The 21,270-nt window shown below is 44.4% G+C and overlaps 1 protein-coding gene across 1 annotated transcript in view; it reads left to right on the plus strand.

Moving 5' to 3' along the window:
- Nucleotides 1–586: 586 nt before the first annotated feature.
- Nucleotides 587–21,270, plus strand: part of LOC135518136 (G protein-coupled receptor kinase 3-like) — a 90,640-nt gene continuing 69,956 nt past the window's right edge. Inside the window, 2 exon segments of the mRNA XM_064943049.1 lie at nucleotides 587–2,533; nucleotides 16,612–16,688. Coding sequence (XP_064799121.1) covers nucleotides 2,421–2,533; nucleotides 16,612–16,688 — 190 coding nt within the window. The 5' untranslated portion in view covers nucleotides 587–2,420.

Below are 21,270 nucleotides of genomic sequence, written 5' to 3' on the forward strand. Positions count from 1 at the left end.
ACTTCATGATTGTGTCCCACTTGTTGTTGATTCTTCACAAGAAATACAGTTTTATATCTTTATGTTTGAAGCCTGAAATGTGGCAAAAGGTTGCAAAGTTCAAGGGGGCCGAATACTTTCGCAAGGCACTGTATGTGTAGGTCTATATAGCGGCCTATGCTACAAAATCTGAGTAATTGATAGCCTCAATTTAGAACAAATTAGCAAAGGAATGGGTCTCCAACGTAGACTTACAATAACATGGTTTCAAGGTCCAAAGATTAGTTAATTGTCTGTTGATTCAGGCATTGGTCCATTGGATTGATCCAGCAAGTTATCACCCAGAAGTGTCTGTTATATATTATTCATGTAATATTTAAAAAAAAGATGCCCATAATGGCAGCCTACCGACCTCCTCTTTGATTCTATTATGTAATCTTCATTTGCAGTTAACACTGTTAAAAATAAAAATATAAAGTTAAACAAAATATTGCTAATTTTATATAATGGTTTTAATTTGATTAAAATCGTAATAGGGGATTTATAATCATCTAGGTCCGCGTCCATGAGTGATCCTGCTCCATTACATGTTTTCCAGGATGCTTAGTCGCAGTTGGAGGAAGTGGGGATTTTACAATTAGGTAGGGCTTGTTTCTGAGAATACACAACACAGCCAGCGAAATGGAGTAAAGTCAACTGTTCTTATTCGGACTCAAAAGGGATAACAAGAGGAAATCGGTGCCTCTTGGAGGACCGTAAACAAACAGGATATCAAACGTTCTCCCGCGTCGTCAGTCTGTCGAATGCACAGATCTCAGCTGCGGCTTGTGCTGATTGAGGAGCAGAAACGTTTGATGGTTACAACTTTACGGAGGAAGTCACTGACGGGCAGCAAATATTACCAAGTTATATGTACTTAGGTTCTTCGTTTATATTTCATTGCCTGTTCGTCAGCTAGTTGGCAAGCTGTTGATCGCAAAAAAAAATTCAACTTGTAGTTGAAGACTCGGTCGCGAGGGACCGTGGACGGTTACCAAACTAAGATTATCTTAACTAGCCCATTTCCTCCAACACCCCCTCCCCCATGATAGCTAGCTAGCTAGCCACTGTTTCCATATCAGAGCCCACACACTGGGGCGAAATAAATTACTATGGCTACTTTTGTGCGGTTTCGTTGGTCTCTTGTGAAATAACATGGATTTGGCTGAAGATCAGGATTCGTTACCTAACTGAGATGGCGAGCTAGCTAGCGAACTGGATGAGTGGGTTTTGTGTCGTTGCGATAAAGCGGTTGTGTTAGCTAGCGCTAGTTTGTTACCTATGCTTAACTAGCTCAAATTCAGCTGTCTGACGTTACTGGCTACCAAGTAGCACCGGTTTCCACAGCAGCTAGTAATAACACTTCTCCCTTGTCAACCACGTACATTGAGAATCTAGCTGGCAGATTTCGTGGCTTAATTTACAGTTGAAATGTGGCATCTAACGTAAAGTTAGTGCCAACAACTGAATGCTTGTTATCTTGATAGTTGTCGCCAACGTTAGTTAGCTAAAGTAGATTTTAGTCGGGTACAGTTTTTGCGTGCTGGATATTCAGCTGGCAACCTACATCTGTGGTTTGATTGACGTCCTCTTTCTGATATCACTGTGTAGGATCCTATACCAATAAGACAATTGTTTTGATTTTTCATGTTGGTGAATATGTTTGAACCTGAACCTCACTACTGTATTCGCTAGTAATCTGGACCATTCATTCGTCAGTACTTTTTGTGTGTGATACAGGCGAGCTGGCTTGCTCTTGTTATTTTAGCTTTCTACCCCTGTCATCGTTATTACACGAGGATGTCTTTATCGAATACGAATTCGATAGAAGTGATACAACCCATCTTTGTCGACGCATAAAGTCATGTTTTATTTTGAAGCAGATGCGACGAGACACAATTAGGAAGCTTGAAGCATACGTCATGCTGGAGTACCACGTACCGCAATATTACAATTTTAGCTTTTCAAGAAGATAAAACAAACTATGTGGCTAGGATCAGTGGGGATTCACAGTTATTAGCTAGCTGCCTTGCTAGTTCGCCACATCTAGCAGGTGGGCCATCTAAAATAAGTGAAGCTCTCTGAAATCTCAATCTCTCATCAATCTTGTCTGGCCATTGAAACCACTACCATTTTTGGCACACAAAAAAATACCCAGATGATAAATACTTTTTTTTTTGTGTAACAATGGTTGTGTTTTGAGCGACCGTGTGTGCCGAACCTAGAGGAAGAAAACGACACGCTTCATTCGATGGTCACCCCTGTCATCCGCATAGCTGCCTCGGTCGCCCAGGTTGGAACTACGTTTTAAAGATTTTCAGTGGACATTTGCTTTATCTTTCAAAAAAAAAAATCCTTCCCACGGCTGGTGTTGTATCGACTCGATCGAACCAGGGTTGAAGATGGCGGACCTCGAAGCAGTTCTCGCCGATGTCAGCTATTTGATGGCGATGGAGAAGAGCAAATCTACTCCAGCGGCCCGAGCGAGCAAGAAAATCATACTGCCTGAATCCAGGTACATGTAACTGCTCACCCGCCTTGTAGGTTCTGCTTCGGTCAGTCAATGTTTGTCGACCTGTCAAATTGATGTATGTGTGTATGGCCATATAGGGAGATGGAAGCCCTATCTCATTGAAACCTCTCGGTCAGTTACAGTAACTCACTAATGGGAAACTATTTGTCAACTGTCTCCGTTAGGCGACTCCAGGGTCCCTACCATTCAAGGCCCTAGCCTTCAAATCCACATTAGGCCAATTTGCATCTGACGTAATGCCATCGAGAATTATATCATTTTAATGAAGCTCATTAACAATGTGTTCTGACGACCAGACCAAGAATCATTCCAGCTAGCACCAAAACATTACCACCTCCTCCATCCGGTGGAAGCTTCTGTTTATTTATATTTTACTGGTGGCTTAAGAGTGTAAATAATATGCTGTTATTTTCATCTGATTCTGTAACATGTTAGTACTACCAGTATCTGTTTTTGATGGAATGATAGATAAGAGATGGTGGGAGGAGTCTACACTATCCATCCATTCACATCTGCATGTCTCTCCCCTTCAACTGCATGAATTTCCCCATTTACATTTTTGACATTTAGCAGATGGTCTTATCCAGAAAGACTTACAGTAGTGAGTGCATCCATTTTTGTACTGGTCCCCCTTGGGAATCAAACCCTCAACCCTGGCGTTGCAATCACCATGCTCTACCAACTGTGCCAAACGGGACCTACGGCAATCACTGGTGTTTTTGACAGCTATTTATAAACGCACAGTTTTTTCATTATTTTTTAATAACATACAGGCCCGCAGGCAGCTACTATTGGGACGTTGAAGGCAAATGTGAGGTGATGGAAATTGAGCGTTTGGAGAGTGTGTGATGTGTGCATGGCCTTTGATGCCACCATAGCAACACCTTCTGTCAGTATGAAGCCAGTTAGGTAGTATTGTTGGAGCTAACTGCTACACTGCATGACTAAAAGTATGTGGACACTTGCTCATCAAACATCTAATTCCAAAATCATGGGCATTGATATGGAGCTCGTCTCACCCCTTTTCTGCTATAACAGCCTCCACTCTTCTGGGAAGGCATTCCATTAGATGTTGGGACATTGCGGGGACTTGCTTCCATTCAGCCACAAGCATTAGTGAGGTCGGACACTGATGTTGGGTGATTAGGCCTGGCTCGCAGTCGGCGTTCCCAAAGGTTTTCGATGGGTTTGAGGTCAGGGCTCTGTGCATGCCAGTCAAGTTCTTCCACACCGATCTCGACTAACCATTTCTGTATAGACTTAGCTTAGCAGATTTGTCCGTCGGACAGCCAGATGGTGAAGTGTGATTCATCACTCCAGAGAACGCGTTTCCAGTGCGCCAGCACTCCAGCCGGCGCTTGGCATTGTGTATGGTAATCTTGCGTGCGGCTGCTTGGCCATGGAAACTTATTTCATGAAGCTTCCGATGAACAGCTCTTGTGCTGATGTTGCTTCCAGAGGCAGTTTGGAAGTCGGTAGTGAGTGTTGTAACCGTGGACCGATGATTTGTATGCGCTTCAGCATTCGGCGGTCACGTTCTTTCAAGCTTGTTTGGCCTACCACTTCATGGCTGAGCCGTTGTTGCTCCTAGACGTTTCCACACCACAATAACAGCAGTTAAAGTTGACCAGGGCTAGCAGGGCAGAATTTTGACGAACTGACTTGTTGAAAAGGTGGCATCCTATGACTGTGCCACATTGAAAGTCACTGAGCACTTCAGTAAGGTCGTTCTACTGCAAATGTTTGTCTATGGAGATTGCATGTGTGTGCTCGATTTTTATACACCAGTCAGCAACGGGTGTGGCTGAAATAGCTGAATCTACTCATTTGAAGGCGTGTCCACATACTTTTTGGTATTAACTAGGCTATTAACTAGTTAAGAACAAATTCTTATTTACAGTATATATACTGTATGTCTCTGTAGCTGCCCATACAAAGATGGTATCCCCCGCTTAGGTGTAGTTGGTAGTGTGGGGAGGCTCTGTTGTCTGTGACCTTTAGAGAAGATTCATGCTAAACGGCTTTCTATAAGCATTTTGGATATGTGGGAATACCTACTTTACAAATAAAATACCTTACTATAACTAAAAAACAATTTTACCTTTATCCCTCTGAAAAACCTGCATGCATCAGTTGAGTGTATAGCTGTACATTTTTATTTAAGGTCAGGGTTTGGCTGTCGAGTGAGCTGTTAGTCAGACTAAGGGAAAGAGGATGTGGTGAAGTGTTTTGTCAGTGTAGAGTTGACACCGATGGCATTCTCACCATAGATTTCTCAGTGTGTGTGTAAATGTGAAACGTACAGCTCAAAGGAGATCGACATAATGAACGTATGATAATGTTAACAAGTCTGTGACTTGTAGTTTAGGCTCAGGCTGTATAACGTCTAAGCCTAAGTTTCTCACCAAGCTTAGTCCAAGTCCTCACCAAGCTTCAGAGGCACAGCACGTTATGCCATCTCTTCCATCCATTGATTGCTTTATGGACTTTTCTCAGTCATAATGTTCAGTGTCATGCTGCGCAATAATCATAGATACAATCACCTCGTCAATGTTCTTTCTGATAATGTTATGAATTGGCTCTAATCCGAGCAATCCTAAATTAGGTTTTATCAGTTGTTCATCATATAGCCTAGACATGTAAAGTGTAGACCTGACACAATTCACTATTCTACATGACAGAATAATTTATATTCTACAAAATACAGTCTCTCAGAACTTTTTGTAACATTGCACTTGAAGTTAACTGTCATGAAGAGTTTTAGGCCTATTCCTTATTCTAGACCTGTCCATATATTTCTGTCTTAAACAACTTCTTAGGGCTGCAATTCTGTTAACAGGATCGATATGACAACAGCCAGTGACAGTGCAGGGCGCCAAATTCAAAACAACAGAAATCCCATAATTAAAATTCCTCAACCATACTAGTATTTCAAACCATTTTAAAGATGCACTTCTTGTTAATCCCACCACAGTGTCCGATTTCAAATAACCTTTACAGCAAAAGCACCACAAACGCCATTTTTCCAGCCAAAGAGAGGAGTTACAAAAATCAGAAATAGAGAGAGAATTAATCACTAACCTTTGATCTTCATCAGATGACACTCATAGGACTTCATGTCACACAATACATGTATGTTTTGTTCGATAAAGTTCATATTTCTATCAAAAAATCTCAGTACACAGTGGTGTGTTATGTTCAGTAGTTCCAAAAACATCTTGTGATTTTGCAGAGAGCCACATCAATTTACAGAAATACTCATCATAAATGTTGATGAAAATACGAGTGTTATACATGGAACTTTAGATACACTTCTCCTTAATGGAACCGCTGTGTGGAAGTTCCGTTCCAGTCCGTAGAAACATGTCAAATGGTGTATAGAATCAATCTTTAGGATGTTTTTAACATAAATCATCAATAACGTTCCAACCAGAGAATTCCTTTGTCTGTAGAAATGCAATGGAACTCAAACTAACTCTCACGTGAACGAGAGTCACGAGCTCAAGGCATTCTGGCAGACGTCGGACTCATTCCCCTCTCATTTGCCTCCACATCAAAGTAGGTAACACTTTTTTTGTGTGTTTTTTTTTACCACTTTTTCTCCCCATTTTCATGGTATCCAATTGTTTAGTAGCTACCATCTTGTCTCATCGCTATAACTCCCGTACGGGCTCGGGAGAGACGAATGTTGACGCGTCCTCCGATACACAACCCAACCAAGCCGCACTGCTTCTTAACACAGCGCGCATCCAACCCGGAAGCCAGCCGCACCAATGTGTCGGAGGAAACACCGTGCACCTGGCAACCTTGGTTGGCGCGCACTGCGCCCGGGAGTCGATGGTGCGCGATGAGACAAGGATATCCCTACCGACGCTAGGCCAATTGTGCATCGCCCCACGTACCTCCCGGTCGCGGCCGGTTACGACAGAGCCTGGGCGCGAACCCAGAGCCTCTGGTGGCACAGCTGGCGCTGCAGTACGCTGCCCTTAACCACTGCGCCACCCGGGAGGCCTGGTTCTAAAGACTGTTGACATCTAGTGGAAGCCTTAGGAAGTGCAACATGACCAATATCCCACTGTATCTTCAATAGGGAATGAGTTGAAAAACGACCAACCTCAGAAACTTCAGAGTGATTTCTATGCAAATATACTAATAATATGCATATATTAGCAACTGGGACTGAGTAGCAGGTAGTTTACGCTGAGCACCTCTGGACACCTTATTCATCCAAGCTACTCAATACTGCCCCCAGCCATAAGAAGTTAACTTTTTGCCACCCTGGTGTTTGCAGCAGCACCCCACTGCCTGATGGGAGTTGTAGTACAGACAGACAGACATCCTCACCCCTGAATGACCACCTCGAGAAATCAGATCAGCAACACACAGGGACCAGTTTCCCAGACCCAGAGTATACCTAGTCTTGGCCTTAGCACTGCTGACAGAGATTCTCCATCGATCACGCTTTTAAGTCCACGAGTAGGCTTAATCTGGGTTCAGGAAACTGGCCCTAAACATCACCTCCCTTTTTAGTGAAATTCAATATGTTTAGTCACATCTATTGATGAAAACCTATCACGTACTGGGCCAAAGTTAGCCTACTAAGGGATGACTGTGTTTACAGACCCCGCTGTGTGTGTTCAGTCAAGGCTAAATCGTACCATGGCTATTTGGTAAAGTCACTGGTTGATTTGTTTGCTTCAGTTGTGGTCAATGAACAGGTCCAAACTGCAGTTTTGAACCCACTTAGACTAATGTTGTTCTTTTAGTTTTTCTACATTGATCTCCTATTACAGCAAGAGTCTTTTCCCCAATGGCTGATGTAGATGGTGTGACCTTTTGCTCCAGCAGAGCATTAACGCACTTGATTAATCTTATGAACTAATCATCATAGTCTTCAGCCAAGGCTTTGATTGGTAGAATTAGGTGTGTAACTGCTTGGCAGGAACCTAAGCTGTTCGGAGAAAGATGTGCTAGTTCTGGTACTGAGAAACGATTATTTAGATACTTCTGTTAGTGTTTGTATTACAATTAAGTGAGTTCTGTGAAAGTGTCAAGATGTGTTCTATCCAGTCAGCCAGGCTTCTGTGACTTCCTCATCCTCTGTCTCAGCTCTATCAGACCTTGAGCTAGTGAACTAGATTTGTTGTTAAACTGAGTAGGCCTTCAGTTAGTTTTCCCATGTGCAGAGCAAGTTCACAGCCCCATGTGCAGAGCAAGTTCACATTAAAGCAGGGATTGACATTAAGGGTTGCCCTATTGCCTGGGGCAAGTGTCCTGATCCCTCCTGCAAGTTGAGCCTGCTCTGAGGCTGGTTTTACATTATTATTATTTTTTTACTTTCAACAACCAAAATGCAAAGAATTCCATTCTTTGTGGTTCCTCCCCCTGTGTGTAGAAAATTGCTACTTAACCTTTATCTGACTCCCGACTTTCCCAATGGGCGAATGCCTTTCAGACCTTAATGTCAATACCATTTACTTAGAAATCCTAGTTAATCCTCAGATGGGTTGATTCGTCATTTGATGTAGATCTCACGACACACATTCGAATTGTGCAGGCAGGCCTCAATCTCAAATGGAAAAGATTGCCTCTTCAAATCAGATTTGGAAGAGGTTTCTCCTCAGAAGTCAATCTCTGTACTGTCTATGGCTTCTTCTACTTTTGGTGTGTGTGTGTGTGTGTGTGTGTGTGTGTGTGTGCGCGCGTGTATTGAGCTTGTAGAATTTGAATTTGATTGCTAATCGTCCATTAGGTATTGTTTACAGGGCTGAGGAGATAAGACACTATTCTTCTGTGATAAAAGAGTGTGTCATAGGGGTGATAGTGGGGTTTGCTTTAACAATGACTGAAGTAGTATGGTATACATGGCCTGCTCTTTATGAATATGCTGCTTTAGTCGTGTGTGTGTGCTGAAGCCAGGATTACCAATACAGCACAGTGGGTAATACCACAGCAGATTGAGAGAGAGCATTAATACCACCAGGCCAGGGTTAGGAGGGTCAGCAACATTACTACTGTAGTGGCTGTGTTGCATAGGCTAGTCCTTCCAAACCTAACTGTCTAAAGTGGACATAGTGACTGGCTGTTAGCCTACTCTGCAACCTCACCCTCCCAGAAACAATTATTAGATCGGAATTGTCTGACCCCTGCTTGGGTTCAGATGGCTTTATGGAAATGATTTGTTTTAATTTGATAAGGATTTAAAAGATTATTGATGGAAAGCATGTGTTATCTCCTGAAATTGGCTATGAAAATAATCCGACTAGAGAGGGAGAGACTGGGAGGGGTGATCTAGGCTAGAGAGGGGTGGTATAGGCTTGAGAGGGAGAGACTGGGAGGGGTGATCTAGGCTAGAGAGGGGTGGTATAGGCTTGAGAGGGAGAAACAGAGGGGTGGATCTAGGCTAGAGGAGGAGAGAGTGGGGGGATGGAGAGACTGAGGGGGATATAGGCTGGAGAGGGGTGAGATCTAGGCCAGAGAGGGAGAGACAGAGGGGAGGGAAATGGGCTAGAAGGGGAGAGACTGAGAGTGGGGATCTAGGCTAGAGAGGGAGAGACTGGGGGGGGGGGTGTTATAGCCTAGAGAGGGAGAGACTGGGAGGGGGGTGTTATAGCCTAGAGAGGGAGAGACTGGGAGGGGAGGATCTAGGCTAGAGAGGGAGAGACTGGGGGGGTGTTATAGCCTAGAGAGGGAGAGACTGGGGGGGGGGTGTTATAGCCTAGAGAGGGAGAGACTGGGAGGGGGGGTGTTATAGCCTAGAGAGGGAGAGACTGGGAGGGGAGGATCTAGGCTAGAGAGGGAGAGACTGGGGGGGGTGTTATAGCCTAGAGAGGGAGAGACTGGGAGGGGGGGGGGGTGTTATAGCCTAGAGAGGGAGAGACTGGGAGGGGGGGGGGGGGGTGTTATAGCCTAGAGAGGGAGAGACTGGGAGGGGAGGATCTAGGCTAGAGAGGGAACGCGGAGTGCTGAAAGCCAGCGTTGGTGTGTGTGAGTGATTTGGAGCTGTGTGTATGTGGGATGTGTATGTGTGTGTTTCAGCTCTATGTTTGTGTACTTGGGGCTGTGTGTATGTGGTCTTTGGAGTTGTTTGTGTGGCATTTGGAGTAGTGTGCGTGTGTTTTGTGTTTAGAGCTGTGTGTATGTTTGGAGTGGGTGTGAGTGTTTGTGTGTTTGGAGATATGATGGCATTTACACAGGCAGCCCAATTCTGATCTTTTTTCCACTAATTGTTTTTTTGACCAATCACATAAGATATTTTCACATCAGCTATTTTTCAGAGCTGATCTGATTGGTCAAAAGACCAACGAGTGAAAAAAAACGATCTGAATTAGGCTGCCTGTTTGTGACGTTGTGGATCGCGCATCGCTGCTACATTCTCTTTGTGCCTAGGCTTTGCCTGCTGGCAGAGAGGTGAGATTTTGACGGCAGCACTGGAAGCGATAGAGGGGGGGAGGGGAGAGGATCGGGCGCTGATACTGTTTGAGGGAGAGACTCAGTAGGAGAGGTAGGAGGTGGGGGAAGAGGGAATAAACTAGAAGGCTAAAGAGGGATGAGCGGGAGGGGTTGTTGGAGTACAGTCGTTACAGGAGGCAGGTTCAGATCCAGAGGGGGAGGACAGTCAGGGAGGACTGGGGGGATGTCAGGGAGCGTCACATTCCAATAATAATGGATAGATGACAATTCTTTGCAAATATAACGTTCTTTGGAAATATAACCAATTGTCAGTGCTGCCTTCTGGACCTCGTTGAAGACTGAATACGGCCCGGGGCAAAATGGGGTTGACACCCCTGGTCTACAGTATACAAGTCCTATCCTTTTTTAAATCCAAGAAGGGAAGTGCAACATTTGTAAGTGTGCACCAGTCTAGAAGAGAGTCAGTGGATTGTTATTGGTCTGTATAGCAGAGTGGGTTCTAGATTGTTATTGGCCAGTGTAGCAGAGAGTAGATTCTGACAGGACAGTCTGCTGTCCGCTTTATGGCCCTGTCCAGAAACACCCCTTAGCCCCCTACTCATTGGGGCAAAGGCACTTCATGCATCTGAAATAATTGGATTGTTACATTATTGTATAAGCTCTACCTTATCCCCTGATTGGCTACCCAGAGGAATTTGCACCAAATTGCTTATTTAGATCAGCTCCCCACAAGTGTCCACCAGGGACTAGGGGTTAGCCAGGCTAGTTGTTTCTGCAGCAGGCAGACATGCCTATGACTCACCCCTGGCCTCCAGTGAATGAGGAAGAGTCAACTTCCTGTATCCTGGTTCTTGTGGCTCAGTTAGACAGAAAGCTATTACTGGACTGCGTACAAGTTGACCTGTAGGCACAGATCCAGGCCCAGCTATGTTACAACTAGTACTATTGGTTAAATTCTTACCCTGGTTTTAGCTTTGCTGCTAGGCTAGCATTAGCCACTGTGTTATAAACTAGTAGGAGTGTGTAATGACATTGGGATCCTTAACATTAAGAAAAAACCCTAACTAATTTTTTTTTTTCCCACAACATTTTAATCAGAGTGCAGTTATCACAAAACATTGTTTTCTGTGTTATAGTCCAACTAGACTATAAGCTATAGAGAAGTAGTAATGGCATCTTTTTGTAGGCAATAACTCTGTCATGGTTCGTTGGACAAAGCCTATGAGGAAAATGAATGGTGTTTTTGGAAAAATGCTGAAAATAAGGTCTGTGGTAAACACCGATCATATACGTTCGGTTCTGAGATAATCTTCATCAGTTAACGTCACTTTTTGTGAATTTTTAAGAATGAATGTAATAAAAATCACAAAGGCTTCACAATTCACAAAGGGCATGTTAAGACTGCTATCTCATAGAACAAAATATATAACATCTAAGCCTTTTTTAACCTCTGACCTTATTTTCAGCATTTATTCCCAAACCTTCTTTCCCATCTGTTTTACCCATAGGGACGTCTGAACAAATCAGAGGTAACTCATTTCTGGGTATTGGGACGACCAGCTCTAAAGGTCTGGGGGAAGTTGTCATTTAAATAAAACCAGAGATGAAGAGGCAAAGACCAGACATTGCGAGATACAGATTACCAAGAAGTATGCGCACGGTTTGCAAGGTTATTTCTGCCTGCACCCTCCTCTCTCTCCCTCGCCCTGGCTCGCCTGCTCTTTCTCTTCGCTAATGATGCAAGTGTGTGTTCAGAATATCCGAACCCAGGGATATTCAACTCTTGTCCTACGAGGTCCAGAGCCTGCTGCTTTTCTCTTCTACCTGATCATTAATTGCACTCACCTGGTGTCCCAGGTCTAAATCAGTCCCTGATTTGTAGGGGTACAATGGGGGGGGGATGAACTGGTTTCCAAGTCCAGAGTTGAGGGTCTAGCCTATTAATTGATTATAGGTCCTGCTTTACTGAAGTTGAGAAACATTGCAAGCCAAGAAATGACGAGATACAGCATTCCATTGGGATAAACAGGATGGCGAGCAGTAAGAAGTTTATTTTTGTCTCGTAAATATTCATTAAAAAAAAATGCATTCCATTATGTTTCTCTTTTTTTCCATTTTCAAATTAAATATACCTTCCTGCAACCCGCCTCACCCAATGTGGTATGTAGCTGCTATTTTTTTAGGTCTTATAACTGGAACATCCATCAGAAGCTAGCCATTAGAAGCTAGCCAGCTAATTAGTTACTAGCTATGTAGTCATTGTTAGCCACTACTAGCGGTCTTTACCTATAGCTCAGACACCAGCCACTATAGCCCGGATAATACCTGCCAGTCTGCACAGCGCGATATCAGCCCTGAGCATATCGGACTGCTTTTTTTCCCACTACATCACCGGATTCCTGCCACAAGCTCTGGACCATTACTCTGGATCATCACAGCTAGCTAGCTGCTGCTGAGTGGCTATTGTCCAGAAGCATGCATCAGTTATCCTTGAGCTAGGCCAATCTCCCGGCTAGCAAACGAAGTACATCAACGACAGTACCTCTCTTACCAATTGGCCTTGGACCCCTTTGTTGACACGGAGCCCCGTCGATCCATCACGGCTGGTCTGCTGAAGTAATTTGACCGATGTGCTCTCAACCGGCCTATGCATCGTAGATGTTGGTGAAGATCCATCTACTAGCCCCGGCCCGCTAGCTTCCTGAACGCCGTGTCTCTCGCTCGCCTAGTGTAGTAATCAACTACCGAACGGCTCCCTGTTTCATCTATTGCTGCTCATTGGACCCTATGATCACTCGGCAGCTGATGCCTGCTGGATTGTTCATTACCACGGTACTTAATTTAGTTTATTTGTCGGCCCCAGCCTTGAACTCAGGCCCTGTGTGTAGCTAACTGACACTCTGTCGTTCATCGCCATTTACCTGTCGGCCCCAGCCTCGAACTCAGGCCCATTTACCTGTCGGCCCCAGCCTCGAACTCAGGCCCATTTACCTGTCGGCCCCCGCCTCGAACTCAGGCCCTGTGTGTAGCTAACTGACCCTCTGCCGTTCATCACCATTTACCTGTCGGCCCCAGCCTCGAACTCAGGCCCATTTACCTGTCGGCCCCCGCCTCGAACTCAGGCCCTGTGTGTAGCTAACTGACCCTCTGCCGTTCATCACCATTTACCTGTTGGCCCCCGCCTCGAACTCAGGCCCTGTGTGTAGCTAACTGACCCTCTGCCGTTCATCACCATTTACCTGTCGGCCCCCGCCTCGAACTCAGGCCCTGTGTGTAGCTAACTGACCCTCTGCCGTTCATCACCATTTACCTGTCGGCCCCAGCCTCGAACTCAGGCCCATTTACCTGTCGGCCCCAGCCTCGAACTCAGGCCCTGTGTGTAGCTAACTGACCCTCTGCGGTTCATCGCCATTTACCTGTTGTTGTTGTCTCACCCGTTGTTGTCTTAGCTCTCCCAATCCACTACTGTGATTGCTTTATGCCTCTAATGTCAATATGCCTTGTATATTGTTGTTTAGGGCAGCTCTCATTGTTTTATTTTACTGCGGAGCCCCTAGTCCCGTTCAACATGCCTCATACTTATTTCCCTCATTAAAATGCAAATCAATTTATAATATTTTTGACATTGCATTTTTCTGGATTTTTTGTTTGTTATTCTGTCTCTCACTGTTCAAATAAACCTACCATTTAAAATTATAGGCGAATAATTTCTTTGTCAGCGGGCAAACAAAATCACCAGGGAATCAAATACTTTTTTCCCTCACTGTACGTACGTACGTACACACACACACACACACACACACACACACACACACACACACACACACACACACACACACACACACACACACACACACACACACACACACACACACACACACACACAGCTGTTGAGTCGACATGCAAGGAGTCGGAGTATACATTTTTTTGACTCCCCCATTATGTCATTGTTATCAGTTGTCAAAACGGGAAAGGCAAGCAACAGCATCAAAGTCCTGCAATGGTGATACTTTGATAAGTTAAAATAGGTGGTGAAATGCATACTTTGCGAGGTGGAGTTGAGGCACAGTAATGGTAGTACAGGTGCTTAACCATCTGAAAGGGACTCACCGTGAAACACAAACCATTGCTTGCAGCAGCACAGCTGCATTGTGAATTCATGTGCAATGTTATGCGTTTTTCTTGTTTTTAAAGGGAAATTGATCAAGCAATTGTCTGTTTTTCTCCGTTTGTCACATCACTAGTAGTTTGTGTCTTTGTGAGCATCAGCCGCTGTTCTACTACAAGTTAATTAGCATTGGTGCTAGCATCAACCAGTATGTTACATAACTACTAGTAAGTGTTTTCGCTTGCTAAGCACCAGCCTCTTTTACTACATCTGCCACTGTGTTATAAACTAGCTAGTATTTAGTGTCTCCTCTATCAACCACTGTTATACTTGGTGCTAGCATCTAGGCTTGGGCGGTATACTGTGTATGGCAGAGTGTTTTTATTATGAATTTGAATATTTGTAACTTCTTTTTAAGTAAATACCTGCAATCAACTTGTGCAATATGTTAGGAGATAAAGAAGAACGCATTCTTCATTTAAATGTTTCATTATGTTGCTTACCGGTAGTACCCAGTCATGTGGTGTTTGTTTACAAGCCCACAACGATGAGACTGGAGCCTTGAGTCACTGACTGTTGCGCATCACACACCAGGTGATCTAGTCACGGACACCGACGTCCAGACAAACTAAACCCCTTCAGTGCCACCGTCGCGGCCCGCTAACAAGGACTGCGCCCCTCTCCTTCTCCGTGGCCGACGTGAGTTAACCCTCACAAGGCTGCTGGCCCAGATGGCATCCCTAGCCGTGTCATCAGAGCATGCACAGACCAGCTGGCTGGAGTGTTTATGGACATATTCAATCAGCAATCACTAACTCGGAGAGGCTGCTGGCTATATTGAGACCCAATCACTGACCACTTTAATAAATGGATTACTAGTCACTTGAAACAATGCCACTTTATTCATGTTTACATATCTTACAATACTCATATCACATGTATATACTGTATTTTATACCATCCATTGCACCTTGCTTATGCTGCTCGGCCATCACTCATCCATATACTTACATATTCTCATTCACCTCTTTAGATTTGTGTGTATTAGGTACTTGTTTGGAAATTGTTAGATATTGCTGCACTGTCAGAACTAGAAGTACAAGCATTTCGCTACACTTGCATTAGCAAACTGTGAGTAGCATGTTTTTGTGATTTGTATAAGTTCATGAGCTGGGATGTCTGTCCTGAAAATAGTTTTGGTCAGAGACCGTATAACATTTTCACAATGCGCTCGTTAGCATTTAGTTAGCGTTCTCAATGGGATTTTACATGTACTTGTTAGCATTGCTAACCCTTTGGCTTACAAATGCTCAGTGGGGTTTGAAAATAGCGCACCTTGTGTTCAGTGCCGATGTTACCGAATATCCTGTATGAAAGTCTGACAATCTGGATACCGCCCAAGCCTAGCATCTTCTAGTATGATCCTTTTATTCAGTCCTATCTGAACCGGCCCGTTCTGGGCCAGCCACCCCAATACAGTAGAAGGGCAATTCCACGGTAACAGAATTACGTTGAGACTCAGATTTTTCACTTTAAACTGTATGCCAAACACAAACCATTAATTTCAAAGTTTAACAAACCATAATTCCGTTACTGTGGAAAAACCATTCACACAACACTACTGATATCAGGGGAACATCAATCCATGGGGAATCACAGAATAAACCTCTTTGCATTAATCATCAATACAATGAACAAACGACGCTGGTAATCACTGAACAGTTTGTCAAAAGACAGGTTAAACTAGATGAAAAAACAAAAACATTTGTTGTGGTTCTGGATCATATCAGCACACACTCGTTGCCACTGGCTCACTGGCAGTAATAGACACATCCAAGATCTCGCTCGCTCTCATCTCTCACCTGTCCCGCCTCCTTCCATCTCTCTCATTCTCTCCTTAACCTCTCTCCTCTCTTGTTTAAACCAATCAGTCTTGGGCCAGGTGTCTGTCTGGCCAATGTGCTGTCATGTGGAAAGTGCTTCCCTCCTTCTGCCATGTGTGTGGTAAAGTTCCCATCCCTTCTCGTGTGTGTGTGTGTTAATGGGCCCGTGGAGGGGGTGCTAATTGATTCATTCTCCCCAGTCCTCCTCTCATTAACACCCTCTCCCAGGGCAAGCTGCTGTTCTGTCCCCCCTACCCCCACCACTCCCGTGCTCCTCACCCTCCTGCTCTCCCCTGGGCCTCCCCTCTGTCAGGGGACAGGTGGCAGGAAGGGAGAGGCCCAAACCAGGGCAGGGATCAGGAATGGAGGTGGAGGGGAGCAGGGAGGAGAGCTGAAAGGATGACAGGACAGGAGAGATGAAGCTGGTGAAATTAGGAGAGTAGAGCCTGGGCAGGGAGGAACAGAAATATGTTTTGTAGTGGGGATTTGGGAGTCCATACTCTGATTTCACCTTTGCCCTTTCTGTGTGTGTCCTTTCAAATATGCTCCAGTTTTCTAACAATGTGGAGCTCATTGTAACCTTATGTCCTATAGAGGATCATAAGTACGTTCCTAACGTTGTGTTCCCCTTTCTCGCCCCTCTCTCTTTTGAGCAGTATTCGCAGTGTGATGCAGAAGTACCTGGAGGAAAGAGATGAGCTGACCTTCGACAAAATCTTCAACCAAAAGATCGGTGAGTAGTCTGTGTGATAGAGTACTGTTGTCCTTTCAATAACCAAACAACCATGAGAACTATAGCACCACGTCAGACACAATAGAATTACACACACACGCAAGAATGTGTTCTGGGAGGGGAGCTGTGGTAGGAAGGGCAATATGGCCTAAATGATTTCTCTGAATAAGCTTTTTGTTGTACAATTTAAAGTTAAAATACACTGCATTTCAAACAGTCAGCAATAATCTAATAAATTCAGGGCTTGTGAAGTTATTCCTAGGCTAAATATAACCCTTCCACAAACATTATTTTATTCAACTAGTTTAGCCTGCTTTTTTCAATCACTGATCCAGCTTTCAAGTTTGTCTATGACAATGCCCTTTGTGTTACTAATGTAACCAGAACCATGCACAATGCATTTACTTCTTGTAGCAGGTTTTCTAGAAAATTGTCACCGGTCTCATATCAATCTCACAAGTGCTAGTGAGTCGCCAGCTAGCCTTTATAGAAATCTTTGTTTCAAGTTTATCCAACTTGGATGTATCTGCTAGCTAACAAGGCAAAACAGTTGAATAGTTATAAACACACCCTGCTGTCCGTCTCCAACAGTTTGAACAGCATGCTAGTCTGTCCACTTTGTTCACATGTTGAAATCAAGTGTTCTCCCTTATTTCTCAGAATGACAACGAGTTGCCAATTCCTTATATAATTGCGTTTTATGCTTATTACACATTTATAAAACACAGACTAGACCGTATAAGTCGTTGGCTAAAATGCTGCGAGTGGTATGTGGCACGACAAACTTAGCCTTCTTTTTCCAGAATCAATGTTCATTGATACTCCTGTTTTAGTAATGTCTGCTCTGTACGCAATGTGAGGAGTTCAGACATAAAAAGGGTATCGTCAGAAAGGTTAATTGTCCTTTATTTACAGTTAAATAATGTCTCAATGTGTTTGTGTCCATATGACTGATTCTGTTGACCTCATTCAAATAGCGATTTGAAACCGCTTGTCAGAGAGGAAGAAGTGATCATCTTGGTTGTGAGTGGCAGAGGGAGGGGCTTGCTGTATGTGTGTAACAGAGAGGAAGAAGTGATCATCTTGGTTGTGAGTGGCAGAGGGAGGGGCTTGCTGTATGTGTGTAACAGAGAGGAAGAAGTGATCATCTTGGTTGTGAGTGGCAGAGGGAGGGGCTTGCTGTATGTGTGTAACAGAGAGGAAGAAGTGATCATCTTGGTTGTGAGTGGCAGAGGGAGGGGCTTGGTGTATGTGTGTAACAGAGAGGAAGAAGTGATCATCTTGGTTGTGAGTGGCAGAGGGATGTGTGTAACAGAGAGGAAGAAGTGATCATCTTGGTTGTGAGTGGCAGAGGGAGGGGCTTGCTGTATGTGTGTAACAGAGAGGAAGAAGTGATCATCTTGGTTGTGAGTGGCAGAGGGAGGGGCTGTGTGTAACAGAGAGGAAGAAGTGATCATCTTGGTTGTGTGAGTGGCAGAGGGAGGGGCTTGGTGTATGTGTGTAACAGAGAGGAAGAAGTGATCATCTTGGTTGTGTGAGTGGCAGAGGGAGGGGCTTGGTGTATGTGTGTAACAGAGATGATGAAGCGAAACGAGAGGTTTCACTCTTGTCTAAATCTGTCCAAAATAAGCTCAAGGCATTTGGAATATCCTGCAGAAACATACATTTGAACTCATCAAATGAATTCGATATTGGCCAGCCCTAAGCCATTGTCATGGGATAAGTTGGTGATTGAGTGGGTGTGTGTCCTGTCTTGCCTGACAACACTCTACTTCCCTTTCCGAGATGCCATCTGTATGAGGCTGCTGATTGGCTAACATTGTTCCAGCTCTTCACATGCTAACAGAAAGTGGAGATCAGTGGTAACTAAAGGGTTATCCACTGTGGCTGATCTAAAGCACTCTGACACATGTAAAGCTTTTGGAACTTTTCCTGTGACCCAAACCCCATTTTGTAAACTGAACCTGTGTTTGTATCCAAGATCAAGTCTCAGCCACCTGTCACAATAGTGTGCTCCGTCGCCTGGTTTCCAGTAGTATCACAGACAGTGAGACAGTAGCAGCGGTCTGTACCAGGGGACCAGAGCCCTGCAGCTCACTAGCTTTACTTACTGCTGCTCTGCTCTCTCTCACCTCCCCTCAGAGACTGCAGCGCTAATTCTTTCTCTCTCTCGACCTGTCACTCACTCGCTACCTTCTCCTCTCTTCATTTCTCACTCTCTCTCGGTGTGGTAGTACGGTCATGGGCTGGGAATTGCCAGGGACTTGACGGTGCGATATTATCACGATACGATATTATTGTGATACGATATCATCACAATACGATATTTAGGTGGCAATATGATATGTATTGAGATTCTCATGATTCTAGACGTATTGAGATTCTCATGATTCTAGACGTATTGAGATTCTCATGATTCTAGACGTATTGAGATTCTCATGATTCTAGACGTATTGAGATTCTCATGATTCTAGACGTATTGAGATTCTCATGATTCTAGACGTATTGAGATTGGATGTTCCAAACATTGCTCACCGTGTGTCTGCTGGAGAGACATGTTTTATTGATCGCTTATGAAAACTGCAAACTAGGTGATATCGTCAAATATAATATCCAGATATGTAACTGTATAAATTAGTATTTTTTTCCCCATCACTAAAACACACACGTTACCAACCTACCAAACCACAGCATTGACACTGGATTGCTGCCAGCACTGTTTGTTTATGGTGATTTTGGAGTGTTTTGTCAGTCTGCTGATGTTGGGCTGTGGTTAACAACTGATAAGTGTAGCTTGTACCCAGCCGTGATGACAGGCCTCTTCTAACTGATATAGATTCTACCTACCCAGCCATATGTGTCATCCGTGTGTATGCATGCGCTAGTCATGGTGAACAAGGTGCTCTGTCATCGTATTGGCTAACATTGAGAATAGGAGTTGGTGGGGAGGTAGTATTGCGTAATGGCGGGGGGTTTATTGTGGTCTCTCTCTTGCGATCTCTTGCTCACTTTCTCACTCTCTTTCTCGCTCTCTTTCTTCTCATATCCTCTTTAGCTGTGAATGGGCTGAAGACACATCCTCACATCCTCATAGTGCCAACCTTTACAGTTGGCACTATGCGTTGGGGCAGGTCGCGTTCTCCTGGCATCCGCCAAACTCAGATCCGTCCGTCGGACTGATGGTGAAGCGTGATTCATCACTCCAGAGAACGTATTTCCACTGCTCCAGATTCCAATGGCGGCGAAGCTTAGTATTGTGCGTGGTGATCTTAAGCTTGTGTGCGGCTGCTTGGCCATGGAAACCCATTTCATGAAGCTCCCTAATAACAGTTCTTGTGCTGATGTTTCCTGAGGCAGTTTAGAACTCTGTGGTGAGAGTTGTAACCGACTATTTTTACACACTACATGCTTCAGCACTTGGAGGTCTCGTTTTGTTAGCTTGTGTGGCCAAAAACTTCATAGCTGAGCTGTTGTTGCTCCTAGACGTTTCCACTTCACAATAACAGCACTTACAGTTGACCGGGGCAGCTTTAGCAGGGCTGAAATTTGTTGGAAAGGTGGCATCCTATAACGGTGCCATGTTCAAAGTCACTGTGCTCTTCAGTAAGGCTGTTCTACTGCCAATGTTTGTCTATGGAGATTGCATGGCTATGTGCTCAATATTGTATATCTCTCAGCAACAGGTGTCACTGAAATAGCCACTAATTTGAAGGGGTGTCCACATACCTTTGTATATTTATATATATATAGTGTATCCTCTAGGCACACACATGCGTGTCGCTTCTGGGTGTCAAAAGGGGCGAAGGAGAAAGGTAGTTGAGTTTCATCTACATAGTAATGATAGGAGGGACCATGTGAGGATATGATGGAGCCAAGTGATTTGGTGTATAGAGAGAAGAGAGGGTCTAGAACCGAGCCCTGGGGGACACCATTAGTGAGAATACGTGGTGCAAACACAGATCCTCTCCACGTCACCTGGTAGGAGCGGCCTGGATGCCCACCCCTGAGAGGGCGAGAGGAGGATCATCCTATGGTGCCACGTTGAAAGTCACTGAGCTCTTAAGTAAAGCCATTCTAATGTGAATGTCTTCCTATGGAGATTGCATGGCTTTGTGCTCGTTTGTATACACCTGTCTGCAACACGTGTGGCTGAAATAGCTGAATCCACTAATTTGAAGCAGTGTCTACAAACTTGTGTGTACGTGTGTGTGCACAGCTGTGTGTCCCTAGGGCCTAGGCTGTGTGTGTTAGACCATGTCCCCACATGTCAGTACCAGAGCATGTGGGGAGGTTAGGATGCCTCTGGCACGTTAGACATCCAGCCCTTGCTCTCCATCTCTATCGCTCTCATTTGCTATCTCTATTGCTCTCATTTGCTATCTCTCTCGCTCTCATTTGCTATCTCTCTCGCTCTCATTTGCTATCTCTCTCGCTCTCATTTGCTATCTCTCTCTCTCTCATTTGCTATCTCTCTCTCATTTGCTATCTCTCTCTCTCATTTGCTATCTCTCTCTCGCTCTCATTTGCTATCTCTCTCGCTCTCATTTGCTATCTCTCTCGCTCTCGTTCCCTATTTCTTACT

This window comes from Oncorhynchus masou, chromosome 28 (genome assembly GCF_036934945.1).
Source record: "Oncorhynchus masou masou isolate Uvic2021 chromosome 28, UVic_Omas_1.1, whole genome shotgun sequence".
NCBI classification, from domain to species: Eukaryota; Metazoa; Chordata; class Actinopteri; order Salmoniformes; family Salmonidae; genus Oncorhynchus; species Oncorhynchus masou.